The 26,755-nt window shown below is 46.4% G+C and overlaps 1 protein-coding gene across 3 annotated transcripts in view; it reads left to right on the top strand.

Moving 5' to 3' along the window:
- The window catches only part of EFNB2 (ephrin B2), a 496,270-nt gene that overhangs the window by 198,236 nt on the left and 271,279 nt on the right, over nucleotides 1-26,755 (top strand). For all 3 annotated transcript variants that reach the window (XM_033948725.1, XM_033948723.1, XM_033948724.1), the window contains one exon: nucleotides 7,761-8,044. In XM_033948725.1, coding sequence (XP_033804616.1) covers nucleotides 7,761-8,044 — 284 coding nt within the window. The remainder of the gene's footprint in view (nucleotides 1-7,760; nucleotides 8,045-26,755) is intronic.

Below are 26,755 nucleotides of genomic sequence, written 5' to 3'. Positions count from 1 at the left end.
ATGGAATTTATCAAGCCACCCTTTACTAGCCAGAAAGTCAATGGATTATGACACTTTCCTCTTATCACAGAGTTTACCAAAATTCTCTTGTAGCAATCCTGCACACACAGAAATGTTTCAGCTTCCATATGAGAGAGATTGACATCTCGCACAACATATAATGTCTTTGCACCTGCAAGAGTAGCTGCTGCAACAGCTTCACGGATTGAACATAAGAACATAAGCAGTGCCTCCGCCGGGTCAGACCATAGGTCCATCCTGCCCAGCAGTCCGCTCTCACGGCGGCCCAAACAGGTCACGACCTGTCTGAATAACCAGAAGGGGCCCCCTTGCCACCTTGGTTTCCCATTGAAGCCCTATCTTCCCATCGAAGTCCTAATCCTCCGGTCTTGCACATTCACGACTTGGTTGGGTTTCCATACTTATTACCTGGTTAGTTTTCTATACTTGTATTACATCCCAGCACCTCTCTCAGTATCCCACGATCCCTTTATCCCTCAGGAATCCGTCCAATCCCTGTTTGAATCCCTGTACCGTACTCTGCCTGATCACTTCCTCCGGTAGCGCATTCCAAGTGTCCACGACCCTTTGGGTGAAAAAAAACTTCCTTGCATTTGTTTTGAACCTATCTCCCTTCAGTTTCTCCGAATGCCCCCTCGTACCTGTTGTCCCCTTCAATCTGAAGAATCTGTCCCTATCCACCCTCTCTATGCCCCTCATGATCTTGAAGGTCTCTATCATATCTCCCCTGAGCCTCCTCTTTTCCAGAGAGAAGAGCCCCAGCCTATCCAACCTCTCGGCGTATGGGCAGTGTTCCAGCCCTTTTACCAGTTTCGTTGCTCTCCTTTGGACTCTCTCAAGTACCGCCATGTCCTTCTTGAGGTGTGGCGACCAATACTGAACGCAGTATTCCAGATGTGGACGCACCATCGCTCGATACAATGGCATGATGACTTCCCGCGTCCTGGTTGTTATGCCCCTCTTTATGATGCCCAGCATCCTGTTGGCTTTTTTCGAGGCTGCTGCGCACTGTGCAGATGGCTTCAGTGATGCATCCACCAGCACACCCAAGTCTCTCTCAAGTCTGCTGTCTCCCAACAATGCCCCCCCCAATTTGTAGTTGAACAACGGGTTCTTTTTCCCTATATGCATGACCTTGCATTTTTCCACGTTAAAGCGCATTTGCCATTTGTTTGCCCAGTCTTCCAGCTTGTCCAGGTCCCTTTGCAGGTCCTCACATTCCTCCCTGCACCTAACTCTACCGCACAGTTTGGTATCGTCTGCAAATTTTATAACCTCGCACTTTGCCTCCTTTTCCAGGTCATTGATAAATATGTTGAAGAGTAACGGCCCCAGCACCGATCCCTGTGGCACACCGCTCGTGACTCCCCGCCAGTCAGAATATTGGCCCTTCACTCCGACCCTCTGCAGTCTACCCGACAACCAGTGCTTGATCCATCTGTGCACATCCACTCCCACCCCGTGGTTCCACAGCTTCCTAAGCAGCCTTTCATGTGGCACCTTGTCGAAAGCCTTTTGAAAATCGAGGTAAATGATGTCTATGGGTTCCCCATTGTCCACCCGACTGCTTATTCCCTCAAAGAAGTACAGAAGGTTCGTTAAGCATGACCTTCCCTTACAGAATCCGTGCTGGCTTGTTCTCAGTAGGCCATTTCTCTCGGTGTGCTCGCAAATGCCGTCTTTGATCATAGCTTCCACCATCTTCCCTATAATTGAAGTCAGGCTCACCGGCCTGTAGTTCCCTGGGTCACCCCTCGATCCCTTCTTGAAGATAGGTGTGACATTCGTCAATTTCCAGTCCTCTGGTACCTCTCCAGTTTTCAAGGATAGGTTGCAAACATGCTGGATTGTGCCTGCTATTTCTTGTCTTAGTTCCTTTAGAACCCTTGGGTGGATCCCGTCAGGGCCCGGTGATTTGCCGCATTTTAACCTGTCTATCTGTTTGAGGACATCCTCCTTACTTACCTCTATGTGCTCCAATTTTTCGGCCTGTTCCCCACTCATGAGCTCCTCTGAGTCCGGTATATTAGATGTGTCTTCTCTCGTGAAAACCGACGAGAAGAACGTGTTCAACCTCTCAGCTACCTCTTTATCCTCTTTAATCACTCCCTTCCTATCCCCATCGTCCAACGGCCCCACCTCCTCTCTCGCTGGTCGCTTCCCCTTTACGTAACTGAAGAATGCCTTGAAGTTTTTCGCCTCCCTGGCCAGCCCCTCTTCGTATTTCCCTTTTGCTTTTCTAACCTCTCGGTGGCATTCCTTTTGGCATTTCCTGTGCGCCTGGTGATTTTCTTCCGTTGGGTCCTTTTTCCATCTCTGGAAGGATACTTTTTTGTCATTTATTGCCCTCTACTTCAGTTGACATCCAAGCCGGGTCCTTTGACCGCTTGTTCTTGCAGCCTTTCCTGAAACTGGGGACGTACATTCTTTGTGCTTTCTGCAGGGTGTCCCTTAATAGGGTCCAGGCGCTTCCTACAGTCTCCATCCTAAAGATGTTTCTGAGCTTCCTCCCCCTTGCTTTTTCATTCTTCTTTATGTATCTAATGGTAGACTCATTAATGCCATAATGCCAAGCTACGGTGGAGAATGAAGCATATCAAATAATTCAACCTTTACTTGTAAGATTTTCACGTTTTTTCCCTATTGGGAGCACTTTCAGTAGCATCAGAAGTCTTATGCTTTGTAGCCATGGTGGGAATCAGCGAGATTTCTCTTTGCAGTGCTGGGAATCAGCGATTTTCTCTGTGTATGCTGGGAATCAGCGATTTTATCTGTACTGTACAAACGCTGGGAATCGGCGATTTTCTATGTGCAACTGGGAATCAACGATTTCTCTGTGCAATGTTTGGAATCAGTGATTATATCTGTAAATGGTGTGAATCAGCGATTTCTGTGATGCAATGGGGGGGGCTGGAGGAGCCAGCAATTGAAAAACCGCAAATAATCGAAACTGCGATTGCTAAAACCGTGAATACGGAGGGAGAAGTATAATTGAAATATTCCTTTATTGAATTACCAATTTGCCAATCTTCCTAATTTTAGTTAAAAATAAAAGGTTCAATTTTCAAAGAGAGTAGACTCCGCAGTTGATCTGTTTGAAAAGTTACCAGCACTGAGTACTTACACTTATGTTCAAAATTTCCCTGTCTCTTGAATTTGAGAGCCTTAAAGTAGGTGGCATAATGGATGGATTTAGGCCTGGAGAAAAAAGTTAAAAGCCTAGCATTATTCTTCAGCACTAGGCACCTAAATAGACTCCTAAATAAAGACAAGTCATTCAGGGGCTTAAATTTGAAGAAAATAACTTTGGGTGAATTTTCAGATGAATACGTAGAGGGGCATAATAAAAAAAAACGTCTTAGTCTCCTTTTGGCCAAAGTCCCTAGATGCTGAAAGTAGACAGCAGGGAAATGGCCATTCTAAAAAACCAAAAAGTCCAAAATGAGGTGTTTTTTTTGGGAATGGCCTTCCTCCACGTTCAGCAATCTACTCACCCAGATTACCACTACTTCTATCCCTACAAACACATTCCTGACCAAAAAATCACACAAATCCCAAATGCCAAAAACTAGACCTTTTAGGCAAAGGAGGGGCCAGTCCTTTGCCTAAAAGCAGGATTCTGTAACTGGCATCTGTCAAAAACAACGCCGGTTACAGAGTACTGTGACTGTTTCCCCCCCTGATCAGGGCAGGAGAGAGCCTCATCTCTCCTGCCGCAATCGCAATCCCCCTCCGAACCCCACTGATGCCCATCAGGAGAGATGCCCAATCTCTCTTGCCGGCACCCTCTCCCCAAACCTGTGATCGTGGCTGGAGGGATCCCAAGCCCTCCTGCTGAAGGCGTACCCACCCTGACAGGAGGGGAGACCAGGAGGGAGCTGAATCTTTGGTTGGCCCAGTTGCCTAAGGCCCCTCCTATGGGCAGGCCTTAGGCGCCTGGGCCAATCAGGTCCTAGGCCTCTCTCTGGTGCATCCACAAAGTTCGGGGGGGGGGGTAGGGTGCCGGCAGGAGAGATTGGGCATCTCTCCTGCCGTGATCATTGCTGTGGGTAGGTTGCTGGGACAGCTGAGCTGATCGCGGCAGCCGCGATCAGCTCAGCGGCCCCTATTCGGAAGTTATACCTGTTTCGACTTGGTCTAAGTCAGCGGTCTCAAACACGCGGCCCGCGGTCTGGACTGGATCATTCTCTTCCTTTTGGAGCAGCAGTGTGTCTGGCCAGTTTGTTCCGTTCAAAGCCGCGGGTTGGCGGCTCCTTGCGCTATCCACTCCTGCATCGGAAGCCTCTCTGACATCACATCAGAGAGGCTTCAGACACAGGTGCGGATCTCGCAAGGAGCCTCCACCCGCGGCTTTGAACGGAACGAGCCAGCCAGACACACTGCTGCTCCAGTGGCGTACCAAGGGGGGGGGGGGGCGGTCCGCACAGCTGGCCACCCTCCACTGTTCTCCCTAGAGTGCGGCTTGTCTAGAGCAGTGATGCCCAACCTGCTTCCCTTCCCTTCTCACCGCTGCCATTGGGGAACAGGCCGGCACCATGCTCTTTGATCTCCCTCCTTCTCTCGCCGCCTGACCTCAATTCTGACGTCGAGAGGACGTTCTGGCTAGCCAATCGCTGCCTGGCTGCCTGGAACGTCCTTTCCGACGTTAGAATTGACGTTGGGCAGCGAGAGTTGGTCGGCCCCATGGAGAAGAGAAGCGTGGAGATCTCGGCCTGTTCCCGATGGCGGCAGCAGTAGCCTATTCCCCGGCGGCGGTGGCATGGGGGAGGGCAGGAAGGAAGAAAGAAAGAAGGGGGGACAGGGAGCCAGAAACAAAGCAAAAAATGGGACACGGAATCAGAGAAAGACAGACATAGAGAAAGAAAGAAAAAGTTGGGGGAGGGAATGAGGTCTGGAGGAGAGGAAGCATACAGGAGGCTGAAAGAAGGGAAGAAATATTGGATGCACAGTCAGAAGAATAAAGTTCAACCAGAGACTGATGAAATTACCAAACAAAGGTAGGAAAATTATTTTATTTTCAATTTAGTAATTGAAATGTGCCAGTTTTGAGAAAGAAAAGATATTAAACTTTAAATGTGAGTGCTGCAGAAAAAATAGAGTACTTGGAGGGCCGCAGAAAAAAATAGCTAATGTCTTATTAAAGAAATGACAATTTTGCATAAGGTAAAACTGTTAAAGAAAAGTTTTATAAACTATAAAGAGTTTAACCTCATGCAAAATTGTCATTTCTTTAATAAGACATTAACTATTTTTTTCTGCGGCCCTCCAAGTACCTACAAATCCAAAATGTGGCCCTGCAAAGGGTTTGAGTTTGAGACCACTGGTCTAAGTCAAAACGTATAAGTTCCATCTGGCAACCTGTCAAACCCTTTTGATTATGGCTGTCAGATGACTAAGTCTAGGTCCGCCCATCTCCCGCTCTATCCACTCCTCCAAAAATGCCCCTTTTCACTCTAGGCATTCAGAGGCAGGGTAAAGGCCTAAGCTGGTTTTAGATATGTCTAAAACCAGCTTTGATTATCGGTACTGTCATTTTGGTCATCTAAGTACCGATTTAGGCCACTTTTTGAACTTTAAAAAAATATATATATATATTATGAGCCCCATAGGCTCCTATGTTTCCTTGAAAATAGGGAATACATTTAGGCACCCTAGCTATAGGGAATAATGTTTAAAGAATCAAGGTTGGTCCTCCCTAACTGTGAGTTTAACTTAAATATTTTTTAAGGTTAGACTAAGTTTGTTTGCAAAGTGCTTTCTGAAGAAAGCGTGGAGAGGCATAATCAAAAGAAACATCTAGGTCCCCTTTTGGCCTAAATCCCTAGGCGCAGAAAGTAGCCAGCAGCAGGAAATGTCCATTCAAAAAACCCCAAAACATCCAAAATTAGGGTTTTTTGAGAATGGCCTACCTCTATGTTCAGCAGTTTAATCACCCAGACTGCCACTATATGTATCCTTATAACACATTCCCGACCAAAAAATCGCTCAAGTCCCAAACGCCCAAAACAAGACCTTTTAGGCGAAGGAGGGGCCAATCTTTTGTCTAAAAACAGGATTCTCTAACCAGCATCTGTTATAAACAACGCCGGTTACAGAATCAACCATCCCTCCCTGCAATGATTGTGCAGGAGTGATGCCCAATCTCTCCTGCCGCTATCCCCCGCAACCCCCCCTCCGAATCTTCCATGGCAGGAGAAATGCCCATTCTCTCCTGGGGCAATCTCCCATGAACCTCCCCCCACCTGATTCTTCCCCGGCAGGAGAGATGCCCAATCCCTCCTCTTTAGATGGTCAGACAGACGGGTCTTGCCTATGGCTGGCAGGCCCACCTTCCTCTGAATGGCAGACCTTCCCCTTCCTGGTGCATTGTGGGATGCACTGGGGAGGGGTCTAGGGCATGATTGGCCCAGGCGCCTATGACCCTGCCCATATGAGGGGCATTAGGCAACTGGCCCAGTTCCTTCTGGGGAAGATTCTGGAGGGGGGTCATGGGGGATCGTGGCAGGAGAGATTGGGCATCTCTCCTGCCAGGGAAGATGGGGCGGGGCGTAGGGGATCATGGCAGGATCATGGGGGATTAGGCATTTTTTATTTTATTTAATTATTTATTTACCACGTATATTCTAAGTGGTTTACATTCAGGTACTTTATCATTTTTCCCTATTTGTCTCGGTGGGCTCAAACTCTTATCTAGAGTACCTGGGGCAATGAGAAGATTAAGTGAGTGCATAGGGTCACAAGGAGCAGTGAGGGATTTGAACCCACAACCTCAGGGTGCTAAGGCTGTAGCTCTAACCACTGCACCACACATTCCCATATCTCCTACCAGCGTAGGGAGGGAATCGCAGCAGCAGTGATCAGCTCAGCGGCCTTATTCAGAACTTATACCTGTTTTGACTTCGTCCAAGTCAAAATGTAATAAGTTCTGTCTGGCAACCTGTCAAAGTTTTTTGGTTATGGCTGCCAGATGACTAAGTCTAGGTTGGCCTACCTCTCGCCCTATCCACTCCTCCAAAAACTCTCCTTTTCACTCGGTGTACAGAGGCAGTGAAAAGGCCTAAGTACTTTCTGTGTGTTAGTTTTGATTATCGGTACTTGGATGATATGTCTTTTTTATGAGCCCCATAGTTTCCAGTTAATCACAAATCATTTAATATGTTGTAGTGATACTTTTTTTCATTTATTGACCTTTATTTCTTCAGGAAATAGAAAAAAAACACTTAATAGCTTCATTTCTTCATTTATTTTCAGTCATCAATTCATGGTACTACCATTCAGTGATGATTGTTCACAGACATGCAAACTACAACTCTTGGAATTTGTGCCTTTTAGGAAATTACAGCTCTTGGCATTTGTGCCTTTTATGAGTTATGTACAGTATGTATCACCAGTTCATATCCCTGTGAAATACACTGCTAATTACAAACTTCCCTATTTCTCTTTTTTATTGTAAACTGCTTAGACCTTTTTTTTATTATAGGTGAGATATCAAGACTGAAATAAACTTGGAAACTTCAGAATCTAAAAAGAGAAATTATGCATTCTTGATAGTCTAATTGCAACCAAATTAGTACTTTTTTCAATTCATATGCATCAGTTTAGAACAAATGGAAAGTCCTCTATTTTGCAATCAGATTGTTTTTGTTTATAGGAAGGCTTTTTTATTTTGAAACTATATATATATATATTACTAGCTTGTTCTGCTCTTGCTTTCATGGAATCCCATATTTTTCTTTTAGATTTCATCCTGGACAAGGACTGATACTATATCCACAAATGGGAGATAGACTGGATATTATTTGCCCAAAAGTAGATTCCATATCTATTGGCCAGTATGAATATTTTAAGGTCTACATGGTGGATAAAGAGCAAGCAGATAGCTGTACCATCAAAAAAGACAAGACACCTCTGCTTAACTGTGCCAAACCAGAGCAAGATGTTAAATTTACCATTAAATTTCAAGAGTTTAGCCCCAACCTCTGGGGCTTAGAATTCCAAAGAAACAAAAACTATTATATCATATGTAAGTATGCATATTTTTTTTATTAAAAAAGTTTAATTCTAGTTCTTTGTAATTTTTGTCCTGTATTATGGTGTCTGTTTCATAACACTTTCTGCATTACTCTCTGAATTCTATAAACTAGCATGCACAAATTTGTGCATACAAGTTATAGAAAAAGGACAGCTGTGTGTGCAACTTTAATATTTGTGTTAATTGGAACTAACAGCCAATCACTGGATTACCAGTAAACTATTTTTATTGATGATAAATCCAACAGACAATAGTACAAACCAGCAGCACAAAAAGCAACTCAACAGAAAGCCAGCAGACAATGAGAACAGATTATCATCAAGTTTTACAATATCAAGCAGAACGCCCAACCCTCCCACTCCTGCACAAAGTGTAAAGACAACCTCCCACCCCCTCATTTTTGTGGCCAACCCCCCCCTCCCAGGACCACTACACATATCCACATCTACCCCCCCATTCCCCGACATGCAAACCCAACCCTATCCACACATCTCAGGTGGATGAAACCTCGATATAGCCGAGGTGGGATGTGTAATACAGTCCCCAAGTTTGTTAAGAAAGTAACTGCTAGTATGCGGGGGCAGTCTATGAATGTAGGGATTCCAGACCGAGTAAAAGAATTTAGAGTGAAAGTGAAATTCAAAGCACGAAACTCCAGCAGCAGCAAGGTATGTAAACGGTTTCTCTAGTGCCAAAATGAGGGAGCCTCCGCCTGCGTCCAAAATTGGAGAATACACTTCTTACCCAAAAGACAAGCCTTCAGGACCCAGCGGCAGGCTCCCCTACCCCTAACCTGCAACACTGTCACCTGACCTAACAGTATCCCTCCAGCATGAAGTATAAGAGATTGCCGCAAAACATCCCCCAAATAGAAAAGAATCTCCTTCCAAAAGCCTACAATAACAGGGCAAGACCACAGCACATGAATAAAAGTTTTGGAAGCCCCCTTACATCATTCACAAAGATCCGAGGCTATCCTCCCATTAAATAAAGTTGATATTGGGAGATATAAGCTTGATACATTATGCGGAATTGACATTCCCTGAATTCTGCTGCTACCACCCAAGTGAGAATGAAACAAACAAGATGAAGAAATTTGTCCCCTGGCAACTCTGCACCCAAATCAGTAACCCATCTGTCTAATAATTCTGTAAGCAACCGTGGGGGCAACCCCTTAACCAATTTTTTATAAAGGAAGGATATGGATAACTGATCTACCTCAAGAGAGAACAACTCAACTACACAGCGAATCACCATGCCTGATAACAAAACACGGGGCAAAGACCTAATATAATGATCCAATTGACGATGGGCGAATACTGCCAGCCAAGATTGCCCCATACCCTCAAAAGAGCCCACCGGGCACAACGTGTCCGCTGCCATCAGAACATTGTGAAGAAGTACAATACCACCTGATTCCCAGGTCTGAAAAACCGCTGAATCCATTCCAGGACGAAAGTCACCATTCCCCCGGATTGGTAAAAGATGACTACAGTGTGGGTCAAAGCCCCCCTATTTAGCAAGGTCTTTCCAACAGTCTCAAGTGGTTTAAAAGATTCCCGAAGAGCGAATGTGGCCAGGAAGTATTCGCGGCCTGGCCTGCAACACATAAAGGAGATCTCAGGGGGTACAGTAGGCATGTTCCATAGCCAAAGAGGAGAAATGGGAGGTATTATTATACCAATCACCCACATGCTGTAGCAAGCATGCCAAATTATATAAGTGTAAATCTGGGATCCCCAGGCTGCCCCGTCGCCAGTTCCTAAGCAGCCTTGAAAATCGCATACGTGCTCTCTTCCCTCCCCCAACAAAAATGCGCCACTGCCCGATATAACAAGTTAATATCTTTGGAAGTCACCCAAAGCGGAAGAGTTTGCAAACAATACAGCCACTTGGGAAAGATGACCATCGCATACAAACTAACCCGCCTCATGAGAGACAGAGTCAGCATAGACCATTGACCAAGGTGTGCTTCCGTAAGTTGTAACAACGGATGTATATTGAGTAGATATAACTGAGGAGGATCAGAACCCAAAAAGATGCCCAAGTATTTAAAACTGCCGTGCGCTCTCCGCAAAGGACAATGAAAAGGGGAGCTGGGCAGCCAATCTGGCTGGGTCACCAGATATTCCGACTTATCCAGGTTAAGCCGAAAGCCAGAATGGTTACCAAACTCTGCAAAGATCTTCAGGAGGGCTCAGGATTAGTAATGTAAACTAAAATAGCATCGGCAAAGGCCGAGAGCTTGAAAGTTTTAAAACCAATATCAATGCCCTCTATCTCAGGATGTGCATGAATCTCCCGAAGGACTGAGTCTAAGACCAGTACAAAGAGAAGAGGGGACAGAGGGCACTCCTGCCTTGTACCCTCCTCACTGCAAAGTGCTCTGAGAGACCCCCATTCACCAAGATCTGAGCCTGTGGAGATTGATATAAAGCTTGAATCCCATCCAGAAACACCCCCCCCAAAACCGTAGTCCCGAAGTGCCGTAAACAGAAAATCCAACCAGATCCGGTCAAAAGCTTTGTTAGCATCAAAACTAATTAATAACGATGGAGTAAAGGTAGCCTTCACCCTCTCCAGGGAGAGGATGATGCATCTCAGATTTTTTGAGACTGAGCATCCCCTGACAAACCCAACCTGGAGAGACAACAAAAGGTCAGGCAGCCCTTTTGCCATTCTACTGGCCAAAATCTTAGCAAATAATTTAGCTTCGTAGGATAACAAAGAGATGGGCCGGTAAGAGTCTAAAGCCTGAGAGTCCTTTCCAGGCTTCAAAAGTACAATAATTAAAGCATCACGTATGGAAGATGGTAACTCTATGTCTGCTATATAGGAATTAAAGACCACGGCCAAACAACTGAAGATCTGCTGCTGAAGGATCTTGTAGAATTCCGCCACCAAACCATCCCCACCCGGTGCCTTCCCCAGGGAAGACACCTCCTCCTCCTGAATTGGCAAGTTTAGAGCATGCTGTTGGGCCTCCGATAAAGAAGGATGAGCAATATTAGCAAGATAAGAAGAACTGTCCAGTCTCGTATGCTCAGGTGCACTATACAAATCTGCAAGCACTAATTCCCCTTGGCCATTTCGAACCCTTAAAACCCTACTAGGGCCTCGCTCCCAGGCAATCAGTTTAGCTAGTAAAGCCCCTGGTTTATTAGCATGTTTATAAAGTTGAAATTTAAAATAGAGAGCCGATCTCTGTGCCCTCACCTGAATGAGGTGATTGAGTGAAGCTTGGGAGGCCAACCACGCTGCTCTGTGAGAAAGGGAACCAGAGGCACCATACTGTTGCCGATCCCCCCAGACTTGACATTCCCACCTCCTCAACTCAGCTGCTGTTGCTTGCTTTTTATGAGCCACATAAGAGATTATTTCTACACGCAACACCGCTTTTGCTGCCTCCCAAAAAAGAACAGACTGAGAAGAGTACTCTTGATTAAACTCGGAATATTCCCTCCATTTCAGGTGCAAAAACTCATGGAATTAAGTATCATAGTAAAGTGATTTCAGAAATTGCCAAATCGAGAAAACTCGAGGACCCCCTGGCCTTTCGCAGCTCCATCCACACAAAAGCATGGTCTGAAATACAAGAAGGTCCAATCCCAGCTCCAACAAGACAGGGGGTGAACGAGTCTGAGAGCGACAAATAGTCTATATGGGACATTGTCCCATGGGCTCTGGAGATGTGGGTATAGTCCCTACCATCCGGTTGAAAAAATCTCCACACATCCTGGAGCTCCAGAGTAGAGCATAACAGTTGGTACCCCTTTAGTATAATCAATGGGTGCAACCCCTTTAGATTCAGATTTATCCACTAAGGGGTCATACACTGCATTAAAATCTCCCCCCATAATAATAGGTACAGTAGAAGCTGCCTGCGTCTGTCGAATAAGGGTCCTAAAAAATTGTTTATTATAGGTATTAGGAGCATATACATTAACCAAAATCAACTCTTGATTGTCCACTGTAACATGCCCTGGTCATCAACCCGGATGGAGTGTTTCTCCACAAGAAGCCCCTTCCTAAATAGGATAATCACCCCTGCCTTCTTTTGTACTGCATGATTGTCAATATAATCGCCCACCCACCAAGTACACAACTTTCTATGCTCTGTAGCCGGCAGGTGAGTTTTTTGGAGAAATACTATTGCAGCCCCATGATTCTGTAAAGTACGCAGGATCTTACTGCACTTCATAGGGGAGTGTATCCCTCCCCATTCCAGGAAATAATTTTATAAGTCATAAAACCATACCAGTACCCCGACCCACAGCAGAACAGACATCGTGAGGAGACAGGTACCCCAGCCTATACCCGCCCCCATGATCAGCAGAAAACCCCCAAATCGCCAGCATCCCACCCACCACTCTAAAAATACCACAATCCCATCCAACCCAGAACTCGAAGCAGGGCAATAGCCCTCCATCCCCCCCTCCTTACCCCATCAAAGCCCCAAAAGCTTCTATTCCCTTCCTGCCCTCCCCCCCTGTACCATACACAGTTCTAGCTACCAAAGCGGTACAGACCGGGACACATTTTTTCCGTGCGGTAGCCACTGGGGCCGAGTAATCCTGAAAACAGAGGATTTTCCCTCCTTCATAAGTCAGAGCCGTGCCAGATCATATAGCCCATAGCACAGCCTGCTTATGAGTGAAGTTGAGCACCCGCAGGAAAACAGCTCTAGGTTTAGAACCAGCAGAGCGCACTGGGCCCACCAAGTGAGCTCGCTTAATCCAGAGTGGGCCAAGATGAGGAGCAAAGGTGAGTTGACTCGTGAGCCAGGTTTCCATCAGTCAAGGGAGCTCACCCTCTTGTGAAGTCTCAGGAATGCCGATGAATCTTTTCATAGTCATCCAATTTGGATTCCAATTCTGTGACTCGTTGCTTCAGTGCCGACAACAGTTCATCCTCCGTGGTATCCTGATCCTCCAAAGCACTGATTCTCTGCTGCATTTTGTCCATTTCTATGCCCACACTGTCCAAACGTTCATGGGCCTCTTCAGCATGGATGTAGAGTTTTTGTAATATTTTATCCAATGCGGCTTCCATCGCAGCCGTAATCTCTGCCCGTGAGTTCTGCTGTCCACGAGGCACTAGCAGCCGAGAAAGTCAAGGTGGGCTGCTCTGCCATCTTGGCACTGGCCCCTTAATTTACTCCCGGTCTTTTCGAAGCATTTTTGATGTAATCGGAGCCCTCCTGCCGCTAACAAAGAAACTCGCAAGCTTTTCCGAGTATGCAGGAGAAGATGGGGTGGCACAGTCGTCCCCTCGAGGGGTCTCACCGTCATTTTAAAGCCAATTTGTTGGGAAAGGCATGGAGCTCCGCTATTCAGTGACCTCTCTTGTGCATGCCACCACGTGACCCCTGCCAATCACTGGATTAAATTGATGCTAACTGGCACCAGTTTGTGTTTATGCTTGGAACTGCACTTTTCTAGAAGTTGTACATGCTGATTCCATTGTGTGCAACTTGCGGGGATATGGGGGTATGCTTAACGTGACCATTTATTTTTTTCCTCAAAACGGGACAGGACCCCCCTGGTACATTTTTTTTAATCCTAGCGCTGCCTCCTGTCCTGTAGTCTTCCGGCAGTGGCAGAGCGGCGCACAAGGCAGGTACGAGCTTTTCGCGCACCTGCCTGGTCCCGCGCTGCTCACTGAATGGCTGCAGTCAGTTCTCACAGTACTCATGAGAACTGACAGCAGCCATTCAGTGAGTGGTGTGGGACCAGGCAAGCGCGCCACTCTGCCGCTGCCGGAAGACATCAGGACATAGGAGGCATCCGTTGGAATTTTAAAAAGGGGAGGCTGTATTCGCTATGGCACTTGTTTCTTCAGTGAGCCCCTGAAAACGGGACATAACAGCATCCCAAAGCTGTGCTTGGGGACAATGGGACAGGCTACCTAAAACCAGGATGGTCCCGTTCAGAACAGGATGTATGGTCACATTAGATATGCCTAAGTGTTTTTAGCACACAGGTTACAGAATACAGGGAATTACATGCTGTGTTTTGCAAGATTTGAAGTCCATGCATTTCTTTCTGTTTTTGCCCTGGTACAAAGAATTATAGTCAATGTGAGAAACTGACTAAGGAATGAATAAGGATGTTTATGGAGGGTGAGTCAAGGAGCGAGATTATTTATCATATAAGTCTTAGTTTATGGAAGCACTTCTGGATAATTGTACTGATTTGCTCGTAGAAGGTAAGATTTTTGTCAAGGATGATCCCCAAAAGTTTGACCTTCGTATCTATTTGAATAGGGGTAGATTCTATACAGATTGGCAGACATGGGTCTTCTTTATCTGAAATTGGAAATAATATGCCTTTGATTTTTGGTATATTCAATGTGAGCTTATTAAGATTGAGCCAGGTGCTGATTTTGCTTAGTTTGTCATTTTTAACTGCTCAAAAAGCTGACAATAATTGATGAAAAATACTAATTTTTGGCAGTCCAAAACAACTTTTTATGCAAATTTCAGCGATGCTAGTATGAGCATCATGGATGCAAAAGCCCGCTTAAAAATTTGCTCAAACTTTGTTGTGACAGATTTTGACCAGTTTATCAGCTGCTATAGCTCCAAAGCAGTGGTCTCAAACTCGTGGCCCGGGGGCCACATGCAGCCCACCAGGTACTATTTTGAGCCCCTCGGTATGTTTATCATAATAAAAAAAATTTAAATAAAACAGTTTCTTGATCATATGTCTCTTTAGCTACAAATTACAATATTATTATTAAGACAGCCAAAAAGAAAGATTTATAAACTATAAAGAGTTTCACCTCATTCAAAATTGTCATTTCTTTAATAAGAACATAAGAAATGCCTTCACCGGATCAGACCTTAGGTCCATCTAGACAACGCACGCGGAGGTTAAGCTAGGTGTTCCCTGATGAATACCTTGTTAACCCATATCCCTCAATGTGATTTGCAAGAAGGTGTACATCCAACTTGCCTTTGAATCCCAGAATGGTGGTCTCTGTCACAACCTCCTCCGGGAGAGCATTCCAAGCGTCCACCACTCGCTGTGTGAAACAGAACTTCCTGACATTTGTCCTGGGCCTGTTGCCCCTCAGTTTCAGTCCATGACCTCTTGTCCATATCGCATTTGACAAAGCGAATAACGATGTTTCTTGCTCTATTTTGTCGAATCCTTTTAGTATTTTAAAAGTGTCTATCATATCCCCTCACAGTCTTCTCTTTTCGAGGGTGAACAATCCCAGTTTTCTGAGTTGTTCCTTGTAGCTCAGATTCTCCATACCTTTTACTAGCTTCGTGGCTCTCCTCTGCACCCTCTCCAGCAGGGTTATATCCTTCTTTAGATAGGGAGACCAGTGTTGGATACAGTATTCCAAGTGTGGTCTGACCATTGCTCTGTATGATGTCTGCCGATCTACTCGTGATTCCCTTCTTTATCATGCCCAACATCCTGTTTGCTTTCTTTGCCGCCGCTGTGCATTGAGCCGATGGCTTCAGGGTCCTGTCTATCAGTACCCCCAGGTCCCTTTCCTGTTCGCTCTTGCCCAAAGTTACACCTAAAATTTTATATTCATGTTCCTTGTTTTTCCCGCCCAAGTGCATTACTTTGCATTTTTCTATATTGAACTTCATCTGCCACTTTTCCGCCCATTTCTCCAGCTGGTTCAAATCCTTCTGTAGTTCTTCGTTGTCCTTTTGTGACCCAACTGCCCGACCTAGTTTTGTGTCGTCTGCAAACTTGATAATATTGCTTGTTGTTTCCTCTTCCAGGTCATTTATGAAGATATTGAATAAGATGAACCCAAGAACCGAGCTCTGGGGCACACCGTTTGTCACCTTCTCCCAGTCCGAGAATGTCCCATTTATGCCCACCCTCTGCAATCTGTTCTCTAGCCATTTGCCTATCCATCTCAGTATGTCCCCATCTATTCCATGGCTTTGTAGTTTCCTCAGAAGCCTTGTGTGCGGAACCTTGTCGAACGCTTTCTGGAAGTCCAAGTATATTATATCCACCGGGTCTCCGCTATTTACTTCAAAAAATTGAAGTAAATTCGTCAAACATGATTTCCCCTTCCTGAAGCCGAGTTGACTTGCTCGCATCAGGTCATGATTTTCCAGGTATTGCACTATACTATCCTTGATTAGTGCTTCAACCATCTTCCCAGGAACTGACATAAGACTCGCAGGTCTATAGTTGCCCGGTTCTCCCCTCGATCCTTTTTTGAAGATTGGGATGACATTCACTATCTTCCAGTCATCTGGTATTTGCCCGGTTCTAATTGACATGTTAGCTAGGGTTTGTAATAGTTATCCAATTTCAACCTTAAGCTCCTTTAGCACTCTCGGGTGAATTCCATCCGGTCCAGGGGATTTGTCACTTTTTAGTTTGTCAATCTGATAGTATATTTTGTCTAAATCCACATTCACTGTGATGAGGCTTTCCTCTATTTCTCCCTTGAATACCCTTCCTGTTTTGGGCATTGTTGCAGTGTCCTCATTGGTAAAGACAGTGGCAAAGAATGAATTTAGCCTATCTGCAATCTGTTTGTCTTCCTTGATACACCCTTTTCTTCCTTGGTCGTCGAGAGGGCCTACTGCCTCCCTCGCTGGCTTTTTCCCTTTTATATATCTAAAAAAGGGCTAGGGCATCTTGCGCTATCTTTTCCTCGTAGACCTTTTTGGCATCTCTTACCGCCTTGTGACACTTTTTCTGGTCGACCTTGTGACAGTTCCAGGCCTCCGTTGTTTTTCACGTTTCCATTTTTTGAACGAGTTCCTCTTATCCCTCATTGCATCCTTCACCTCTTTAGATAGCCAAGCTGGTTCTCTCTTGTTTTTGTTTCTCCTTCCTTTGGATATCTGCGGAATGTAGAGATTCTGCGTTTCGGTGATGGTATTTTTTAGTAGGGACCATGCTTGATCGACCGTTTGGATTTCAGCTGTCCTTTTCTTGAGCTGTTTTTTAACCATGGCTCTCATGCTGTCATAGTTCCCTTTTCTGAAGTTAAAGATTGTGGTTTGGGTCTTGGTTGGTTTCCCCTTCCCGATGCTAATTTTAAAATTGATCGTATTGTGATCGCTCGTCCCCAGCGGGGCCGTGACTTCTACATCTGTTGTCCTTCCAGTTATGCCATTTAGGACCAAGTCCAGGGTTGCGGTCCCTCTTGTTGGTTCTCCCATCATTTGTTCTAGGAAGCAGTCTCCTATTATTTCTAGGAACTTTGTTTCCCTGCCGCAATTTGAGGTTCCCAGATTCCAGTTTATCCCCGGAAAGTTGAAGTCCCCCATGATCGTTACGTTTCCTATTCTACAAGCATGGTTGATTTCCTCTATCATTTCTGTGTCTGATTCCTCCATCTGTCCTGGGGGTCGATAATAGAGGCCAATTTTTGTGTCTGCTTCGTTTTGTCTAGGAATCTTTATCTAGAGAGACTCCAGTTTATCTTTTCCTTCCGTCTCCCCTTCTCTGATAGACTCTATTTCTTCTTGGACATACAGGGCAATACCTCCCCCTTTTTGCCCTGTTTTATCTCTTCTGTATAGTTTGTATCCTTGCAGAACTGTGTCCCATTCATTTTCTTCATTCCACCATGTTTCTGTTATTCCAATGATATCCAGTTCCTCTCTTCTTGCTAGTGCTTACAGTTCCCCCATTTTGTTTCTTAAGCTTCTGGCATTTGTGTACATACATTTGAGCTCCCTTTGTGCTACTTTCCTGGACTTTTTAGTCTTCACATCCCTTTTCGTATCTTTTTGTGCTCTTTCTTTGCCTCTTGCAGTTTCACCATTCTTTTTCCTTTTATCCGAGCAGTTGCTTGTAGTTCCCTCTCTGGACTCTTTAGTATTCACATCCCTTTTTGTATCTATTTGCTCTCCTTTCTTGCCTCTTGCGGTTTCAACATGCTCTTCCCTTTTGTCTGAGTAGTTGCTTGTAGTTTCTTCTCTGGGGTCTCCTGATGTCTGGGCCATCAACTGGTTGTTGACTGTCGGCTTTCCCCTGATCCTTAGTTTAAAGCCTTCTCAATGGTCTTCATGTTTTCAGCCAAGACTCTCGCTCCTTGCCTGGTGAGGTGTAGGCCGTCCTTCCTGTAGTATCTGCTTCTTCCCCAGAATGCTGTCCAGTTTCGCACAAAGTCGAAACCCTCTTCTTCGCACCATCGTCTCATCCAGGCATTGATTGCTCGCAGTTCTTCCTGTCTCTTTCCATCCGCTCTCGGTACCGGGAGGATCTTGGAGAAGGCCACTTTCACCTCCCTGACCTTCAATTTACACCCGAGTGAGCGGAATTGGTCCTTCATTTCCTCCCTGTTGTACTTCCGTCTGCTGACATCGTTGGTTCCCACGTGGATAAGCACAGCAGTGTCCTCTCTTCCTGTGCTGTCTATGATCCTGGTTATCCTGCTGGTCACATCCTTCACTCTTGCACCAGGCAGGCAGGTAACCAGTCTATCCTCTCTTCCTCCTGCGGTGTGGCTGTCCACATTCTGAGGCTCTGCAAGTACCTACAAATCCAAAAATGTGGCTCTGCAAAGGGTTTGAGTTTGAGACCACTGCTCCAGAGCAAAAGTAGAAAAAGATTTCAGATTTTTATCATAGATTATCCTTGCACTGGACAGTGCACTCTCAAATTTGCAGCTAGCTGCATCAGAACATTCCTTCAAATTTTGCACCATTGACACAAGGGCTAAAATTTGTCAATTTTCAGGGTGAATTATAAAAAATGAGTCTGCCTGAATCTAACTGTACCATCTGAAAGAGGAAATATTACTCTACAAGACGTATACGGTATTTTATCCCAGGACAAGCAGGCAGCATATTCTTAATGCATGGGTGACGTCACCGACGAAGCCCCAGTACGGACCTTTTTAACTAGAAAGTTCTAGTTGGCCGCACTGCGCATGCGCGAGTGCCTTCCCGCCCGACGGAGGAGAGCGTGGTCCCCAGTTTCTTTGTTTCCGCGGAGCAAAGAAGACGCATGTGGTTTCAACGGCCGTTGAAAACTTCCTTTTTGCCTTCCCGCTCGCGTTATTTTCTTGTTTTTTCTCTTTTTCCCTTCGGGTTTCTTTTTCCGTTCTAAATAGTAAAAAAAAAACTTTGTTTTTTCTTTATTTTTCAGGCTGGCCCCGGCGGGGCCTGTTGCCATCATACAAGCCTCCGGCTTTGATTTTGCGGAGGCCGTGTTTCCCTTCATGCCCCCTCAACCGGGCTTTAAGAAGTGCCAGTGGTGTGCACGCCCGATCTCTCTCACTGACCCACACAATTGGTGCCTACAGTGCTTGGGTCCAGAGCATCGGGCTGACACCTGCACCCGCTGTGCCACTCTTAAGAAACGCACCTTAAAAAATCGGCAGATCCAGCAGAACATCCTTTTCGGTACCGGATCTGCTATGGAAACTGCCGCGACGTCGACGGTACCGCAAAAGACGGCACCGACCACTTCGACGACGCCCAATCCTTCCTCAGGGTCGCTGGCACCAGGTAACCCAGCTAAGAAGCCTTCCACCTCCCTTGAGCGCCCACCTGCCATAGTGGCGACGCCGGTCCTCCCTGCCTCACGCCGACCCCGCAAACGCTCCGCCCCGATCTCGGTGAGTGCCTCCTCATCGGCCTCCTCATCGCCGGGGCGTGGAGCAGCACCTATGGAACCGAAAAATAAAAAAGCGGTACCGGTGCCACCCCTGGATGACCGCATCGCGGCCATACTCCAAGACAAATTGCAGGAACAGCTGCAGCAACAACTCCAGCACCTGCTACCGACCCTATTGGCACCACTTCTTTCGGTACCAGACCGGCCCGAGCCTCGCACCATCCCACCGGTGTCCACCCCCTCGGTGCCACTCAACACTTCCATGCCAATCCTCTCGGCTGAACCACTCCGTTCTCGTCCTGTGGTACAGACCCGCTCTGGAGCCGATCCTCCTCGGGACCAGGAAGGGCACCGGTCTCCCCGGGACCGAGAACGACACCGCTCTTCCCGGGACCGGGATCAGCACCGGTCTTCCTCTCCCGGTACCGTCTCAATGCGCTCTGGCAAGTCTCTTTCTAAGACCCGCCACACCGAGCCTTCCACCCCGACATCTCGGCGTGCGCACACTGACATCAGGGACCCGGACTTATGGGAAGTATCTCCTCCCGGTACCGAGGAGGACGCATCGTCCACAGACGAGGAACCCTCAGTGACCGATGCCGCTTCCAAGCCTGAGCAATCCTCTTTCACCAAATTCCTCAGGGAAATGTCGGCGGCTCTTTCTATTCCTTTAGAGTCCGACTCCAAAAAGTCCCAGGCCTTTCTGGATGCCTTAGACTTTGAACAACCTCCCAAAGAGTTCCTCAAGTTACCCGTCCATGACATACTGCGGGAAACTTTTTATAAAAATTGGGAAAATCCACTCACTGTCCCCGGAGCTCCTCGTAAACTTGACAGCCTATACAGGGTCATCCCAATTCCGGGTTTTGACAAACCTCAATTGCCCCATGAGTCTCTCCTCGTTGAGTCTACTTTAAAGAAAACTCAGGGCTCCAGTGTTTATGCCTCCACCCCTCCTGGCAGAGAAGGCAAAACGATGGATAAGTTTGGCAAACGCCTTTATCAAAATGCAATGCTAGCCAACAGGGCGAATAATTACACATTTCACTTCTCATTTTATATGAAACATCTTGTGCAACAACTATCCGCCCTACAAAAATACATCCCTGAACGCAAAGTTCCACTCTTTCAACAACACCTCCTTCAACTGCGGAAATTCATGGTGCGCTCTATTTATGATTCATTTGAGCTGACCTCCCGAGCGTTGCCATAGCTGTTGCCATGCGGCGTCTGGCCTGGTTGAGGGTATCTGATCTTGACATCAACCACCAAGACCGCCTAGCTAACGCACCCTGTCTTGGGGACGAACTTTTTGGAGAGTCCCTGGATTCAACCACCCAGAAGCTCTCAGCACATGAGACCAGATGGGACACTCTGGTAAAACCTAAAAAGAAGGCTCCACCTGCTCGTCCTTATAGACCACAATCCTCTTACCAGCGCAGGTTCTCGGCCAGGCCTCTCAACCCGCCCCAACAGCAGCCTCGCAGACCTCGTCAACAACAACACACTCAGGCTCGTTCTCAATCTCACCAACCTGCCAAGCCTCTCCCTCCGTCAAAACCATCTCAGCCCTTTTGACTTTTTCCTCCAGGGCATAGCCAGTCTCCCATCATCATTGCCTCTTCCTCAGCCTATCGGAGGTCGCCTCCAAATCTTCCTCAGCCGTTGGGAGGTCATCACATCAGACCAATGGGTCCTCAGCATCATTCGCCACGGCTACTCTCTCAACTTCCAGACTCTTCAAGTTTCAAGTTTATTAAAATTTGATGGTTCGCTTATTAAATCTAAGCGAATTACATAATAAAAGAATTATAGTATAGAACAATAAAACAAGTTATTTTACAGTAACAATTTTCAAGGGGCTACGACAGATTGACAATACAGACGAACTAAGAAACATTAGGAAAGAACATTAGGGAATAAAAGTTACAAATTGTTGTTTCCTCAAGAGAAGAAAGGGGTATGATATGGGTAGGGACAAACGATTAGGTTGGGGAAGATGTGTGAGGAAGTATTAATTGTTTAACTATACGCGGAAAAGTTGTTCTAAAGGTTAAATGAAGATTTGAAGAGATATGTTTTTAGATTAGTTTTAAATAAGTTAAGGTCTTTGATGTTTCTGATATATAGGGGGAGGGTATTCCAGATAAGAGGAGCCATAACTGAGAAGATGTCATGGCGTCTAGTTCCTATTATTTTCAATGAGGGGACCATTAATAGACCTTGAGTATTGGACCGAAGTGAACGTTTTGAAGTATGAGGGATTAGGAGCCGATCTATAAACTGTGGCTCATTAGTATCTAGTGTTTTAAATACCAGTAATGCTATTTTATATGTTGTACGTTGATTGATAGGCAACCAATGAGATTCTATGAGATAGGGAGTTACGTGATCGTATTTTTTCCCATGGTGGATTATTTTGATGGCAATATTTTGTATTATTTGTAATCGTCTTTGATCCTTTTGAGTGATGTTCATGAAAAGTGAATTACAGTAGTCGAGTCTGGATATTATAAGGGAGTGTATTAAGATATTTAGGGATTTTGGTTCCAGATATTTCGACATTGAGCGGATTAAACGTAAACGATAAAAACAACTTTTGACTGTGTTGTTGATGTGCTCTTGATAAGAGAATTTGTCGTCGATTGTTACTCCTAATATCTTGAGGGATGTGACGAGTTCAATTGCTGTATTATCAATTGAAAAAGGCATAGAGAGATTTAAGCCCTGTTTAAATGGAAAGAACAACGCCTTTGTTTTCGATATGTTTAGCGCAAGCTTATTCTGAGTAAGCCAATTTTTGATTTTTTTCTAATTTTTGATTGATTTGTATTATTTCATTGGAGTTTTCCGGATTGACTGGATGAATCAGTTGAATATCATCAGCATAAGCGTACGTCGTGAAGCCTATAGATTGACTCAGGCTGAGTAATGGAGATAAGAAGATATTAAACAGCAATGGAGACAAGATTGAACCCTGAGGGATTCCATAATTGTGTGAGAATGGTGTAGAGGATGAATTATTAAAGCGTACCGTCGAGGTCCAGTCAGTTAAAAAGGAAGAGAACCAGTGTAGTGCTGAGTCACTGACACCTATTGATTGCAGCCTATCTAAGAGGAGGAAGTGATCTATGGTGTCGAATGCCGCTGAGAGGTCAAGGGAGAAAAGGATAACTGAGTTGTGGTGGTCTAGATTGTAGATGATATTTGTTGTTAGTCCGATTAAAGAATATTCGGTACTGTGGTGTTTCCTAAAACCCGTTTGGTTGGGGTGAAGTATGTTAGTGGATTGGACAAAATCTGCTAACTGGTTGAATATCACCTTCTCAGTGATTTTTGCTAAGAACAGTATGATGCCATCGAAGAGGTGCCTCCGGACCAAAGGGGTCAGGGATTCTACTCCCGCTACTTCCTGGTTCCCAAGAAGACAGGAGACCTTCCACCAGACAATCCTCCCGTAGAGTCTGCTTCTCACTCCTCCCAAACCCCCCTCCTCCTGAGGGAGGTCCAATCCCTTCTTCTTCTCAATGCCATCGAAGAGGTGCCTCCGGACCAAAGGGGTCAGGGATTCTACTCCCGCTACTTCCTGGTTCCCAAGAAGACAGGAGACCTTCGTCCCATCCTCGATCTCAGGGACCTCAACAAGTGTCTGGTCAAGGAGAAGTTCAGAATGCTCTCCCTTGCCACGCTTTACCCTCTTCTCTCTCAACATGACTGGCTATGTTCCCTGGACCTCAAAGAGGCCTACACTCACATCCCAATCAATCCGACTTCACGTCGCTACCTACGGTTTCAGATACAGCACCGTCACTATCAGTACAAAGTGCTACCTTTTGGCCTCGCTTCATCGCCCAGGGTGTTCACCAATTGCCTTATTGTGGTGGCGGCCTTCCTCAGGTCTCACAACCTCCAGGTGTTCCCCTATTTGGACGATTGGTTGGTGAAAGCACCTACGTCTCCACTTGTGCTACAAGCCACTCATCACACCATCTCTTTCCTCCATCTCCTGGGGTTCGAGATCAACTACCCCAAGTCGCATCTGCTTCCCACACAGCGTCTTCAGTTCATTGGAGCAGTTCTCTACACCACACTAATGAGGGCATTTCTCCCCTCCGACCGTCAACGGACCCTGCTCCACCTCTGTCGTCAGGTGCTCCTTCATCACTCCATTCCTGCTCGACAGATGATGGTCCTCCTGGGCCACATGGCCTCGACGGTCCATGTGCTTCCTCTGGCGCGACTCCACCTCAGGACACCTCAATGGACTCTTGCCAACCAATGGTCACAGACCACGGATCTTCTTTCTCATCCCATCTCTGTGACATCGTCTCTTCAGCAATCTCTTCAATGGTGGTTGAACTCCTCAAATCTTTCCAGGGGTCTACTCTTTCATCTACCCCCTCACTCCATGATCATAACCACGGATGCCTCCCCCTATGCGTGGGGAGCTCACCTGGGAGATCTACGCACCCAGGGATTCTGGACCCCTCAGGAGCGTCAACATCACATCAATTTCCTGGAACTCAGAGCCATGTTCTATGCTCTCAAGGCCTTCCAGCACCTTCTCTGCCCTCAGGTCCTTCTCCTGTGCACAATCAAGTCGCCATGTACTACATAAACAAGCAAGGCGGCACCGGATCTCGCCTCCTTTTTCTGGAGGCTCTCAGCATCTGGACCTGGGCCAAGGCCCGCAATCTCTTCCTCAAGGCTGTCTATATCCAGGGCGAACAGAACTCCCTGGCCGACAATCTCAGCCGCATCCTTCAACCTCACGAGTGGACTCTGGACCCTTCAACACTCCACTCCATCTTTGCTCGCTGGGGCACTCCGCAGGTGGACCTCTTTGCAGCGCCTCACAACCATCAGCTACCCCAGTTCTGTTCCAGACTCTTCTCTCCTCATCGTCTGACCCCAGATGCATTCCTGCTCAACTGGACGGATCGGTTCCTCTATGCCTTTCCTCCACTACCTCTGATGTTGCGGACATTATCCAAACTCTGCAGGGACAGGGCCACCATGATTCTCATCGCTCCTCGGTGGCCTCGCCAACACTGGTTCTCCCTCCTGCTTCAGCTCAGCTCCAGGGAGCCCATTCATCTTCCTGTGTTTCCTACTCTACTTACGCAGCAATGTCAGTCTCTACTGCATCCCAATCTGTCTTCGCTCCACCTGACAGCTTGGTTTCTCTTGGGCTGACCTCTCCAGAGAATCTGTCTCAGCCTGTCCGTCGCATTTTGGATGCGTCCAGGAAACCGGCCACCCTCCAATGTTACCATCAGAAGTGGACCAGGTTCTCCTCTTGGTGTCTACTGCATCATCACGATCCCACCTCATTAGCGGTGGAAACTGTACTGGACTATTTGCTCTCTCTGTCCGACGCTGGCCTCAAGTCTACCTCAATCAGAGTCCACCTCAGTGCCATCACTGCGTTTCATGAGCCTATCCTCGGAAAACCTCTCACGGCTCATCCACTGGTTTCCCGGTTCATGAGAGGCCTCTTCAACGTCAAACCACCTCTGAAGCCTCCTCCTGTCGTCTGGGACCTGAATGTGGTTTTATCAGCCCTCATGAAACCCCCTTTTGAGCCTCTTGCCACAACTTCGCTCAAACTTCTAACCTGGAAGGTGCTTTTCCTCATTGCCATCACCTCTGCCAGGAGGGTTAGTGAGATGCATGCATTGGTCGCCGATCCACCGGTAACTGTTTTTCACCATGACAAGGTGGTTCTGCGTACCCATCCTAAATTCCTTCCCAAGGTGGTCTCGGCTTTTCACCTCAACCAGTCCATTGTGTTGCCTGTCTTTTCCCTAAACCCCATTCTCATCCTGGGGAACAGGCGTTGCACACGCTGGATTGTAAGCGTGCCCTTGCATACTACCTTGATCGTACCAGGGCTCACCGCTCGTTCCCTCAGCTCTTTCTGACCTTCGATCCTAACAGTCTAGGTCGTCCTGTCTCTAAACAGATGCTTTCCAACTGGCTTGCTGCCTGCATTGCGTTCTGTTATGCTCGGGCCGGTCTCTCACTGGAAGGTGCTGTCACGGCCCACAGGGTCAGAGCTATGGCTGCTTCTGTGGCTTTCCTCCGTTCCACGCCCATCGAGGAAATCTGCAAGGCTGCCACTTGGTCCTCAGTTCACATGTTCACTACTCACTACTGTCTGGATGCCTTCTCCAGACGGGATGGACACTTCAGCCAATCTGTGTTACAAAATTTATTTTCCTAATGGCCAACCATCCCTCCTCCCTCTCTGTTAGCTTGGAGGTCACCCATGCGTTAAGAATATGCTGCCTGCTTGTCCTGGGATAAAGCACAGTTACTTACCGTAACAGGTGTTATCCAGGGACAGCAGGCAGATATTCTTATGTCCCACCCTCCTTCCCGGGTTGGTTTCTTAGCTGGCTTATCTTAACTGGGGACCACGCTCTCCTCCGTCGGGCGGGAAGGCACTCGCGAATGCGCGGTGCGGCCAACTAGAACTTTCTAGTTAAAAAGGTCCGTACCGGGGCTCCGTCGGTGACGTCACCCATGCGTTAAGAATATCATAACACCTGTTACGGTAAGTAACTGTGCTTATTTGTTTTGTAATGCAACCCTTATCGAAATATAAATTCACTTAAAAGTGTGGGATATTTGTGTGCACAGCCCGATATACACATATCACAAGGCTAGAAAATGTATATGAAATAGGTGTTGCGTTGGTCCATGGTGGCTTTGCCACTTGCTAGTTTCCAAATGAGCAAACCAGTATCCTCATTGCCATGGGTGCCATGCCCAATAGCAATGCAATGACAGCCACAAGTGGGTTTCTTTTACATAGGTTCCCAGGCCTGTTTGCATGGAAAATTACACGGTACTTTGATGCACCAGTACCTTTCCCAATTGAACAGGAAAGCAAAGTTATATCCTCTTCAAAATCTGACATTAATAACCTAAAAATCGAAGAACACAATCTGAATTAGATATCTTGGCACAGGTTCAAAAATTTTTAAAATACCTGACTAAAGCACATGAATGGAACCAAAGCAATCAACAAATAGCTAAAATGATTAGTGATAAATGAGTTCAACAAAGCTACTTAAGCCTATCAATTCTGAGTGTAAAAACTATTTTAATACCTTGAAAATACGAATGG

Source organism: Geotrypetes seraphini, chromosome 6, assembly GCF_902459505.1.
Source record: "Geotrypetes seraphini chromosome 6, aGeoSer1.1, whole genome shotgun sequence".
In the NCBI taxonomy this organism is placed as follows: domain Eukaryota; kingdom Metazoa; phylum Chordata; class Amphibia; order Gymnophiona; family Dermophiidae; genus Geotrypetes; species Geotrypetes seraphini.
Note: the sequence above shows the minus strand (reverse complement) of the source record. Positions and strands in the feature narration are given on the sequence as shown.